Below are 13,021 nucleotides of genomic sequence, written 5' to 3'. Positions count from 1 at the left end.
AACGTGGTGGACGGGGTGCCAATCAAGCTGCTTTGTTCTGGATGGTGCTGAATGTTTTGCTTGTTGATGACACTGCACTCATCCAGGCAAATGGAGAGTATCCATCACATTCCTGACTTGTGCCTTGTAGATGATGGATAGGCTGTGGGGAGTCAGGAGGTGAGTCACTCATTGCAGAATCTTCAGCCTCTAACCTACTTTTGCAGCTACAGTATAACTGTCAGGAAAGGCTGAACAAGATAAGGTGTAAGGGGTGACTTTATAGAGCTCCTTAAAGTTATGAAGGGATTTGTTTGGGTAGTGGTGGATAACATTTTTCCACTTGTAGAAAAGTCTGAAACTAGGGGCCATAAGTACAAGACAATCACTAATAAATCCAAGAAGGATTTTGGGAGAAGCTTCATTTACCTAGAGAGTGGAGTAGCGGAGGTGAATACTTTAAGGGGATGCTAGATAAGTACATGGGAGAGAAAGGAATAAAAGAAGATGAAGATAGTGATTGATGAAGTAAGGTGGGAGGGGACTCATGTGGAGCATAATCACCAACATAGACCAGTTTGGCCTATGTTGTAAATACCTTGTAGTTCTGCATGGAAGATACATCAGAAATAAATGTTGAGGTGCTCCACCCCATTATTCACCACAAACAAATGTCACCAACGATTTCATTGAGTTTGGAATTTGGGGAGATCGTTCAGAAACACCTCAACAAATAAAATGCAAAGAAAAAAAACTCCACAGCGTCAATGACAATCATGAGAAAATAGTAAACTGCAGCAAATGTGGAGCCTGCAATAGCCTGGGTTAGCAGTAGAAGTTCAAAAAGAAAATATTCACGGTAAAAGGGCAACATCAGCATGACAGATCTTTGCAATCCTTGCTGTGGAATGCATGCTATAAATAAAATCATTAGTTTCTATTTGTCAAGTCTATATATAACTCCTGATGTGATGCAGTGTGGTTGCATTGGGCTGATTACCAGAAAGTTCCAACCTTGCGCCCTGTGTCAAATTTATTTGTGATGAAGTTATGTATGGGGTGCAGGGCTGGTGTATAAATACTGTCAGACACAGTAACATCCCAGTACAAGTAGCTTGCTTTAGCTTCAGTGAACTTGCTTTTTTTTTTGAAGTACACTTTTTCAGTTTGAGGTATTTCCTCTTCCCTCCCTTGGAAAATGTCGTCCTCGCACTCCCTTTTTCGAAATCGCTGGGATCCCTTCAGGAGCTGTTACTTCCCAAGCCGCCTGTTTGATCAGGATTTTGGGCTCCCCCCTCCCTCTGAAGAGCCACTGAGGGACTGGATGGAGTGGGTGGAGAATCGGCTCAGCTCGAGCTGGCCCGGGCAGTCACGTTCAAGCCCGGCTGACAGCGCAACGCCCAGTCGCTGCCTGCCAACCCTGCAGCTGCAGCTCAGTGGGGGAATGTCCCTGATCCAGCAGACCTTAGGCAATTGGAAAATCAGCCTTGATGTGAAGCATTTCACCCCTGAAGAGCTCCAGGTGAAGATCCAGGAGGGTTATGTGGAGATTTCAGGTACGTTAATGACTCGTGACATCACTCAGACAACAATGCACAAATTCTGTTCTCTTGCGTATCTTAATCACTCCACGATTGATGGCCATGCTTTCAATCACCTGGGGCGGAATTTTATGGCCCCTTTGTGGCGGGGACAGGGCATAAAATGCAGCGAGCTGTTCAAAACCCAATTGACTTCGGCGGGATTGTAAAATCCCACCGGTATAAAATTCTGCCCCTAGGCTTTAAGCATTGGAATTCCCTCCCTAATTGTCTCCAACTCCCTGCCTCTCTTGCCTTTCAAACACTTTAGTAGCTACCTCTTCGACAAGCATTTGGTCACCTGTCCTAATATCTCCATGTGCAACACGGCCAAAAATTTTGTTTGATATCGCCCTTGTTGAGACATGTTTGCTATGTTAATGGCACTATATAAACACAAGTTGTTGTTGTATTAGCAATTATGCAATATAACTTTGGAAAGGTTATACATATATTCTCCACCTCCCTTCTTCCTCCAATCTTCTATCTTTGCCTCTTGAAAACACTGGCCTGTGTTGATGCTATAGGTGCCCGCCTCATGATCCAATTGACCGTTTTACATGTGCCAACTTGCGCAGGCAGGGCAATCCCAAACTCACATCATACCAGCTAATAGCATGGCACATCAGAACTCACTGCAGAACCAAATTACTCCATGCTTCTTCTGTATTAGTACATTTGTATATCAGCACAACCTGACATATCATTATGTCAACAAATTGCAGAGAATAGACCATTTAAATATGTCCGATCCAATTTTGAAGAGTATCATTGCTACATTCTTTTGATAATGTTATCAAAACAGTAACATTGAGATTTAAGCTTTAAAAAGTTGACAAAGGAGCAAATTGCTCCAAGTTATAAAAATCTAGAAATGCTGAAGTTTCCAGTCCTTAATTTTTTTCAACCAAAAAATCCTTATTAATTGCATTTCTGTCAGTGTGCCTGTCTCAGGTGTATCTCTAGCCAGGCATTAATTTACAGATGGTGATTTATATTTCTGCTCTTTTCCTTTCTTTGAATACTTAAATAAATGGCCAGACCGCACCCTGGGTATTGTGCCTAGCTCTCTTTACTGAGACCGCAGGGAGATATTTGAATCTGGAAACAGTGCAGGATGGAGTCACATAGCTGTTCCCAGGGGAAGAATTATAATCAGTGAAGTTCCCTTCTCGCTACTTTCCTTATGCATTATTTTTACACAAATGTTAGCCTTGCTTACACCAATGTAAAAACAAAGCACCTTGATGTGTAGGAGATGGCAGAAGTGTTTGACCATGAACTTCACTGCTTGGGATTTCTACTCTCTGGTGTAAGAGGGCTAGCTTCTGAGGGAAAGCTGGAGACACTTTAGGCTGTTCAACCTGGAATGGCAGTAACTGAAGGGAATAGGATAAGTCATAGAGATTTATACAACAGTGACTACATTTCAATAGGATTCATTGGCTGTAAAGCATTTTGAGATGTACAGTGTTTGGGGAAAAATGCTAGATAAATACAAGTCTTTATTTTTTCTTTTATAAGATATGAAACATTATTGAAAAGGCAAATCTAGAACATAGCTGAAAGTTAAACTGTGACAGAAGGACCTGGGGAACTACAATCAAATAGGCAAAAAGAAAGAACTTATATTGTATCCTTTAGGACCATAGCACTTTCCAAAGTGTGTTAGAGCCAAGTAAGTACTTCTGAAGATAATGAAGGTAAATATCCAAGAACTTTTAAAAAATTCTTTCATGGGATGTGGGTATCACTGGCCAGGCCAGCATTTATTGCCCATCCCTATTTGCCCTTGAGAAGGTGGTGGTGAGCTGCCTTCTTGAACTGCCACAGTCCATGTGGTGTAGGTACACCCACAATCTGTTAGGAAGGGAGTTCCAGGATTTTGACCCAGTGACAGTGAAGGAATGGCGATATATTTCCAATCAGGATGGTGAGTGGCTTGGAGATGAACTTCCAGGCGGTGGGGTTCCCATGTCTCTGCTGCCCTTGTCCTTCTAGATGATAGTGGTCATGGGCTTGGAAGGTCCTGTCTAATGAGGCTTGGTGAGTTCCTGCAGTGCATCTTGTAGATGGTGCACACTGCTGCTACTGTACATCAATGGTGGAAGGAGTGAATGTTTGTGGATGGGGTGCCAGTCAAGTGAGCTGCTTTGTCCTGGACAGTGTCCAGGTTCTTGAGTGTTGTTGGAGCTGCACTCATCCAGGAAAATGGGGAGTATTCCATCACACTCCTGCCTTGTGCCTTGTAGATGGTGGACAGGCTTTGGAGAGGCAGGCGTTGAGTTACTCGCCGTAGGATTTCCAGCCTCTGACCTGCTCTTGTAGCCACAGCATTTATATCGCTAGTGCAGTTCAGATTCTGGCCAATGGTAACCTCCAGAAAGTTGATATTGTCAAGAATTAATTGGATGGTGATGGACAGATTATAAGTTTTTCTAGGCGGATGATCCTAGATGACTTTCCTCATCAGTGTGTATCTTCTAATCTTATTAAACCTTCTCCTGATCAGAACACAGATTGTTTGCATTGAAATGCTTCAGTTACAAATGGGAATTGACACATACAACAAAGGATGAAATAAAAGGACAAGAACATTTAAGTGGCACCAGGGTTTTGTCTAGACTAAGATTTACTAGCATGATATTCATAATAATTCCACTCTGCGAATGGAGAACTTTTCACAAGTTCTATAAGATGACTCAGTGAGGAAATGCACCACCTAAGGTGGAAGGGAGCCAGGTAGACCTGAATGATCCCACATTCATTCCGCACCCTGTTCTATTTACCTGATCACAACAAGCGTTGTAATAGGGATACAATAATTATCTGCAGTATTCCTGGGCCTGGGTTCCGATCTGCTCATTTGTTCTTGCAATTTTCGGTCAGGGTCCTACAACTGGAGTAGAATCCCAATTTGCATATTTAAGTGGCCTCCATCTGTTTTAGGTGGGCCTATAAGTGGATCCACTTATAACCCATCTGCCATATTCATCAAAGAGGGCACTGCGGTGGCCCCGAACCTGATTTCAATTGCTGACCATCTGTTTTTCAACTTGGAAACAAGTACCCAGTGGTTAAAAGTCACCCCTCCTTCTCACTGTCTGGATTCCTAAAGTGACCACTTGGGTGAAGGTGCTACTGTTGCCTCGGGATCCGTACTGCAGCATGGGTCAATCCCATATGGAGAGGAGAAAAGAAGTATTCCTTCAAAATTTTTTTTTGTTCATCTACTCCAAGAGATCAGTGCATTGGCTTATGGCACCGACATAGTGTTGATTGTATTTACAAGCCATGATAGTTGACACACACTTTCCCTAATTACTAGTCAACAACAAGTTGCTGCATTGTAAACCTTTCCTCCTCACTATTTAATAATTACAGTACAATTACTTTGATCTGTGGAAGATCCACATGGTTAACATAGAACAGCAAAGACTCCACTGTAAATATCATAAAAACTGTATCAAAGCTGCATAAAAGCTATATGGCTAAATTCTTTAGCAAAGTTTCACATGATGTTACGGTGAGCTATAGAATATTACCCCTAAATTCAAACAAAATTGCCGGAAAGAACACTCATTGTATCAACAGTAGAAATATTTTACATTTGATTTTTAAAATATGATGTAAGATCTGCTGACTGGCAGAACTCAAAATATAGATACATCTGCAGACTATTTACAAGAGTGATTGGTCACACTGAATCTCGAAAGCACAACAGAGTTAAATCAGTAGATATTTAAATTACAAAAATTGGCACGTTCATAGTTCATTGTCTTCATGGAAAACAAGACCCCAGATTCTCTGCTGGAAGGCACTCCTTCTACCTACTTCTGACATTTTCGGCTGCAAGTGATATTGTGCAGATATGAACCCAAAGTATGGCTGGATAAATTATAATTATGTATTTTGTTTCCATATCTGTGACACATTCTCGATATCTCATGGAAGGACAAAAATCATGAATGTGACAGCCCTCTCAAGGGAAAATCTCCCATGTATGTTGGCACTCATCAACCAGAGGGGACGTCATTGGCTGGGGACACAGGATGGAAGTTGGACACATTCCCAAAGATATTCAGTGTGACGAGGTAGCCGAAGCCAGAAGACCAGTGAGATGCCCAAAGCCCCTCTTCGAGGATGCTAGTAAGCATGACATGAAGGTCCTAAACATGGGAGACACCAGCAATCAAGAGAGGGAAACAGCAATGTTACCTGTGGGCCAGCATGTGCCACCATGACAACCAGTGGCTACAGGATCTTGACAACAGGTGGCAAAATCGAAAACAACAACCCACGGCACCTGATAACTTACTTGTATGCGGAACTTGTAATAGAACCTGTGTCTCATGGATTGGCCTCTTCAGTCATCAGAAAATGTGCACCGTATGAAACTATCCCATCGCCAGCATATTTACTGCATGCCTATCATCTTGCATAGATGGAAGGATGCCAATGATTACCATGTATTTTGTGCTATTTGCATTTCAGCAAATCTGTGTGTTCCTGGCATCTAACATAGCTGTGGGTGGCACATTAAAAATTAAAAAGCTACAACAGCAGGGTGATAAAGTACAAAGATAATGAGATTTAAAAGAATACTTTAAACATGTGATGTTCTTCAATCAGTGTAGAGGTGCTGACCATTCTACACTATAACAGGCTTCCTTAGTCTGATACACTCAATCTCTGCTCTCCCCTCCAGGCAGACTGCTTGATCAGGGTCAAGTGCACATCAATCTGGCAGAAAGAACTGACTGAGTATATGGCAGGATTATGAGAAAAAAAGAAAAATTCTGACTGAGTTGTCTTGCATTTCTAAACCACTAGATGGTGCTATTACCAGGCTAATTGAGCATTTTGTATATATTAGTTTAACAAATAAAAGGTTGTTGCTGATATTAGTGCTCGAACATCAACGTCCGTATGACGTTCCTCCATCTGCCAGTTTGAAGGAGCCGTCAATACTTCAATATTTCTTTAAGTGACTTAGCATCAAAGTTTGTTTGCTAATCACCCTTGTGAAGTGCCTTGGGATGGTTTACTAGAGGCACAACATAAGTGCAAGTATTTGTACTTACATTAACGGACAGAGGAAGATCATGCGAATAATAATATCAGTTATTGTCTTTTGCTGAAGATACTGCACTGGAATAACCGCTGTGTCCAGATACACACGTAAACACAATTATGTGGTTTAAAAGACAACATAATGTATGGCTCTGCATGTTACTTGCATAACTACAACAGACCTAAGTCTCCTTGATTTCTTCATGCCTATCCATCAATCCCTCAGTTTGAATGAATCTCCACCTATGGAACTGGCCGCATTCCTGACTCACACGTGGGTCCCTCTAATTGCGTTTGTTCTGGGTGGGGAATTGTCAACATTGCGACCAGATTTTCTGATGGAGCAGGAACCAAATTCTGTTTACTGGCCTTCCACTTGCAACTTTCCGAACGTTTTAAAAATGTATCCACACTGAGACTTGCTCTGTATTACCCGTTTCTTAAATTAATTTTATGAAGCAAGTCATAATCAGACAGAAAAGCTTCCGAGGTTCTAAAAATGTGTTATACCTGTTGTTGAAATGAATTAAAGCTTAAATTCTCATACTGTTGTGGGTTTGACGTTTTCTTGGCTCCCAATCGTTTACACTAATTTGTGCCAAGCCAAAGTTTGGGAGTATTCTACTGAGATTGGGAGAATCGTTGGGGTTGGGAGTGGGGTGATGGTAACTTGATAACAGCAAAATAGGTATGGCATTGGGTGCATTTTTGGGACTAATATCCATGTTTACACCTAAGGATAGAACTCTAGACTTCTAGGATCAGTGCGGTTTTGCAATTGTGCGTTCCACTTATCAGCTCAAAATCGCAGCATCTTGAGCCTGAATGCCAATATGGTCATTTTCATCAGAATCAAGAGCAGTCAACTCCATAAAAATCCCCATTTATTTACTTGCGCGGCTGTGGGTTGTACCGAATGATGTCTGTGTATAATAACATCACAATGTCAGCGCCCAATAACGTAACAAAATGTGTGGAATATGAAGTCTAGCATATCGCGATGTCATTAAGGAAATGCATTACAATAGCTCTATGCAGTGATATTGCGGCGTCAGTACGTACTAAGAACTGCATTCACATAATATCTTATACAATCAGGGTGCCCCAATACACTGTCTAGCAAATAGATTATTTTTGAAGTGCAGTCACAGTCCCTATGTATTGAGATTGTAAATCCAACGTTTGATCAATTCGTTTTTTTTTATGATGTTGGGCGAAATCAGTTTGAAATAATGAAACACCTAAAAAGTGGAACTTCACCACATAACTAGAGATCACTCATTTTTAGCCAGAAATATTTGAAGACATTTGCTGTCAATTGTTATCTTTAAAATTTAGAAAATATTTAACCTGATAACTAGGTTTATGCACTGCAAATTTTAAAATGTATGTCTGGACCAAATGTACCCAAAACCAGAAAATAAGCTGTAAAACAAATATCCCAATAAATTGACTCACTTAAGATGACTTTCACAATGAATAGGTTATCTCATGAAATTTGATCATGTAGTGATGTAATGCAGTAGTGATTTAAAAACAAAATTCCTACAGGCTTGCAGAGGGATTCAATGTGCCACGAGGGTTAGCAAGTAGAATTAGTGTGCGTAAGTTCCACATAGCTATGTCCTGATCTCAGCCTTGTTATAGGAGTGGGGGAGCATGCTTCATGATAGGTGTTGAAATTAAGGATTCTCTCTGCACAATGGGAGGCAAATTTTTCAAGAGAATCACTGAGTCAAATTTTGATTCCTCCTAGCAAAGGTTACAAACCTGTGCTGCTGGCAGCCAGAGATAAGGTCTCCTGCACCCCATTCCCCTTTTGCGGGTGTTGTGTGCTGCCTTGGTACAGGGAGGTGGAAGGCGAGAGAAAATATAAGTGTCTGGAAAAAAGAGGGAAAACGTTTTGTGCAATTCAAATTTTGTTAAAGACCCACTACAATCTCTCCTACTTTAACTGTTTCTTTCCCTGGACATCAGATAGGCGTTCTTAACTTCTTGGCCTTCCCTTCTTCATACAACCATCAGGTTTTTAAATTCAGCCTAGATGCCATCTAGCTACTGTTTGATTGCTCCCACTCTTTCCAGCCTTGGACCAGAGGGTTGGCCCTTCATCTAAGAACTTCAATTAGAAAAATCAAGTGGTTTGATCAGTGCCATTTTGTAGAGTATCTAAAACAAAAGACCAAGACCATAATAGCAGCAAAGGCACACGTCCATGAATTTTACTTCCATTCAGTTGAAAACAATGTAACTTTATGTTTCCCCGGTGATGGTAGATTTGGAAAGGGGGAAGATTGACCTGAAGCTGTGGTGTTTTGATTTTTTTGTGAAAGCATTGCACAATTCTGATATCAGCCCTGAAGGTTCAGATAGAATTCAAGCTTTCATTAACATTCAATTGGAGATGGGAAAGAAAGTGACAAGGATGTAGAAATCAGTTGCCAAAAAGTTCAAGAAAATGCTGCCCTCTTAAAACCAAACATGGCCATGTAGGTGCATCTTACAATGTTATAAAGTTAATGATTCTCTATTTTGTTTTTATTTTCAATTTTCTTCCCTGATTGTTTGAAGGAGCTGACTACTGAACTATGTTTCCAGGCCACTGGCTGCCTTCTCATACCTCATCTCACCCAAATAGCTATACTGTCAGTGACGGCCTGGACATTGAGTGCAGGCAGACTATTTTACACTGGATGGCACGACAGCTGAGTTCGTTCCTGTCCTCACCCAATGGGCACTTTCCAGTAGGAGTCTCAGTTTTGTATTCTCCCTGTATATAGATGCTTGTTGAAAAGTAACACATCACATCAAATTCAAGCATGATATAGCCATTTCAATTGCTAAGCTGGTTTAGCTTATTTGCAAACTATTAAACATTATTCAACTGAAATTACAGGAAGATAAGAATGTACAAAAGTAAAAAAGGCCATTATAATGATACACATGACTGATCAGGGTGGCATATTTATTTGGGGCATTTTGCCTTTATAATGTAGCTATGAATGATGACAAATTAATAGATGGAAATGTTCTTGTTTCCAGGAAGCCATAAAGAAAGACAAGATCAACATGGGTTTATTTCTAGAAATTTTACCAGAAAATACAAGTGAGTGCATTGTCTTCTTTAATCAAACCATTGCCTTCACGGTTAACTTGAATGTAATGTTTAATAAGATGATTAATATTTGCAAATATAATAGAGACAGATAGAGAAAGAGATGGAAATGAGCATGATAGCCAAAACAGAATTCAGCCAATCCTTGGTAAAGCAGCAATTTACATCTCATGCAAACTGAAAACAGTGTAGGTATATACAAGGTAGAAACAGAAAGAAGGTGCGAGAGACCAGTGTGTTTGTACATGCATGTGTGTAATTATTTCAAGATTCATTGAATAATTAACAAAAATAATTGGTTCATCTTTGATGGTGTTGCGCACAGGGAGACCAAGAGCACTTTTCAGTTCAAGCTGCTTTAGAGAAAGGTGAGACTGGTTGAGAGAGACAATGCCATAATGTTAATGTCACTAGAGTAGTAATCTAACAGGCCCAGCCTAATGCTCTGGGGACATAACAGCAATTGGTGAAATTTAAATTCAATTAATAAAGCCTGGAATTAAAAGCTAGTCTCAGTATTAGTGACCATGAAACCATTGGTGTTGTTGTAAAATCCATCTCATTCACTAATGTCGTTTAAGGAAGGAAATCTGCTGTACTTACCTGGGGCTGAATTTTACGTGCCCCCCGTGGGTATGTTTCATGCAAGAGTGGGGGCACATAAAATAGGGCAGGTGCCCAACACTGAGCTCAACCCCATAACATGAAGGGGAGCAGGCAGGTGCCAAAATTGGCAGTCCATCTGCCATATTTAAATTAATAATCAAGGGTCAGTTAGGGTTGTTATCAAGCCAATTGAGCTTGATAGTACACTGCCCACACCATCAAACATTTGGCCAGGATAGCTGGACAGGAGCAGGAAGCCCAATTTTTTCACTGAAGCGCTTAAAGGGCAAGAAGGAAGGGGGGAGCACTCGTTGAGGGCTACCCTTTGCTGATTGCAGGGCAGCCCCACCTTGTGTTGAAGCCCCCTTTCCTTCCTACCCACTCCTCTTAATCCCATGCCCTCCCCCAGCCCCCCTCTCTCCCTAGCTATCCAAACACTCCTGGCCCAAGACCCCTTTTCTGGGAACCCACGAGCCTTGGTTTTTTCTTATGCAGTCCCAGCAGTGCTCACTGATGCCTTCCTGGAGTAACCGGGACTGATGGAGCTGCTGGCCAGTTGATTGGTCGGCAGCTGCAGAGGGTGGGACTTCCTCTCCAATGAGGGGCAGAAGTCCTACACAGCCCTCATTAGTCTGCCCCGCAGTGCTTTATGGCTATGACGCGTGCTGTCCATCCTCCACCCCACCCCACCTCTGCTGACGCCTACATATGACTCCAGACCCACAGCAATGTGGTTATCTCTTAACTTTCCTCTGAAATGTCCTAACAAGCCACTCAGCTCAAGGGCAGTTAGGGATTGACAACAAATCCTGGCCTTGCCGCCAACGTCCACACCCCATGAAAGCATAAATAAAATAAAAACAAAGGCAGGGAAGGTGTGAACTGGAAGAGGAGAGCACAAAGGAAGAGATCAAGTGGAGAGAGGATGAAGGAGGAGGAGGAAGGCATGGGAGAAGGAAAGAGAGGGGAAGGAGGAAAGATTAGAGGGGAAGAGCAGAGAAACAAGGCCCAGAGTGAGAGGGAGGTACGAAATGATTTACATTGCACTATTTGAGCATGTACACAGTAAATTCAGAGCGAAAGCTCTTGGTAAAAATTTATCTAAGTGCAAACTATTTAGGAGAGACTGGGGCATTAAAAAATTAAAAGGATAATTCATTAGATAAATGTAATAATCTCATTTTGAAATAAGCAATTTTTTGATTTTTGAAATTGTGTTTCACCTCTTAATTTAGACAATAGAAATTACCATCAATGAGAAGAAAAAGGAAAGTTAAAAAATAACATTAGGAAACATTCTGAGCAAACTGCACAAACCCATTGCCCAAGTTGCACAATTGCAGGTTAATGCACTCTCACAATAATCTGTGCAACACTGATGGTGACAGGTTAGTGTGACACTCTCAACATTGAAAATATATATCCCAGAAACATTTATAGAAGTAACAGCTACTGCAGACCCTTACAATAAATTCCCAATGAAATGAGCACCCCCAAATTTCATTATATTATAGATATTAGAAAGAAGCTGAATCACGTGATATACATGTAAAGCACTAATGGAGTAGATACCAAACTTGAGCAAGCGCCATGTCACAGAATTTATACCATATTTTCTGATGGAAACAGCACATTTGTTAGGTTTTCTGTGAACTAATTCCTTTCTGATTTTTCTTCCTTTTTTAAAATGTGATCCTAGGCTTCCTTCAGATGTGGACACCCTGTCTGTGACCTCATCCTTGACCTCTGATGGGATTCTAATTGTGGAAGCCCCACTCCCCAGTCCTGCTGTCCCAGTTCCTGTAGAAATAATGGCTCCTGTTCAGACAGAGACAAAGTCTGAAGCTGAGGAGGAAGTGGACAAGGAGAAGGACGCAAAGATAGAGAAGGAGGTAGAGCAAGAGAAGCAGCCAGAGAAAGACAAGGAGGTCCCAAAGGAACAAGGCAAAGAGAAGGAAACACAGCAAGAGATGGAGCAAGGAAAAGAGGAGGCAGAGCAAGAGAAAGAGGTACTGCAAGAGCAAGAGAAGGAAGTGACCCAATGAAATAAGAATTGGTGCAAGAGAAGACAACAGACATATACATTAAGGAATTTTTCAAATGAAATGCCAATTAATTTAAAATGAGAGATGATTTCAGTAAAGTTAGTGAAAACATTTTCTACATTAATGTAGAGAATTAAACAAAAAGATAAGTAAAACAATGAGTATATTTGAGAAATCAGATGAGATATTTGCACTAACAGAACATGTTATTTAGAAGTGTGTTTTAAACATTTGACTTAATGAAATAACAGCCAGGTTTTGGAACATTATGTTTTGTACTGAAACCATAATGAGTATCTCTACCTTCACTATGCTGTAGAAAATAACGGATATCTGAGTGTGGTTGCAAGGCAATAATGTAATCATGAAATTCAGAGAAGCTGAAAGTGCAAAGCTTTTATGATTTATAATTGTAATTTAAAGCCCAAGGTTAGATTGCCTGTAATTTAGTTTTATAATTATATGCTGTTCATTTTATGAATGACTGGGTTCCATTTTGTTGGTCCGTTTTTTAGATTTCAGACGTATTGCGTGGGCATTGATTGCCCATGTGTGCTGTGTCATGACGCACAATTGACCTTTGTGCTAAGGATCTACTTAGGTTTTGTGATAAATCATTTACA

General features: G+C 40.9%; 1 protein-coding gene across 1 annotated transcript; it reads left to right on the top strand.

Annotated features, from left to right (window-relative positions):
• The first annotated feature begins 1,078 nt into the window (after positions 1-1,078).
• Positions 1,079-12,875, top strand: si:dkey-1k23.3 (heat shock protein beta-1). The gene is made up of 3 exons (XM_041202965.1): positions 1,079-1,535; positions 9,675-9,738; positions 12,053-12,875. The coding sequence occupies exons 1-3, from the start codon at positions 1,178-1,180 to the stop codon at positions 12,396-12,398; spliced, it is 768 nt and encodes a 255-aa protein (XP_041058899.1). The 5' UTR covers positions 1,079-1,177; the 3' UTR covers positions 12,399-12,875.
• The last annotated feature ends 146 nt before the right edge of the window (positions 12,876-13,021 follow it).

The sequence above is a fragment of the Carcharodon carcharias genome, chromosome 13 (genome assembly GCF_017639515.1).
Source record: "Carcharodon carcharias isolate sCarCar2 chromosome 13, sCarCar2.pri, whole genome shotgun sequence".
NCBI classification, from domain to species: Eukaryota; Metazoa; Chordata; class Chondrichthyes; order Lamniformes; family Lamnidae; genus Carcharodon; species Carcharodon carcharias.
The sequence above is the reverse complement of the archived record's forward strand: the minus strand, read 5'-3'. Positions and strand labels throughout refer to the sequence as shown.

Bases quoted from the DNA above. Each gene is read 5' to 3' on its own strand.
- si:dkey-1k23.3 (XM_041202965.1), top strand. From the start codon at position 1,178: ATGTCGTCCTCGCACTCCCTTTTTCGAAATCGCTGGGATCCCTTCAGG. The intron at 1,536-9,674 runs GTACGTTAATGA...TCTTGTTTCCAG, and splicing joins GGGTTATGTGGAGATTTCAG to GAAGCCATAAAGAAAGACAA. The intron at 9,739-12,052 runs GTGAGTGCATTG...ATGTGATCCTAG, and splicing joins AATTTTACCAGAAAATACAA to GCTTCCTTCAGATGTGGACA.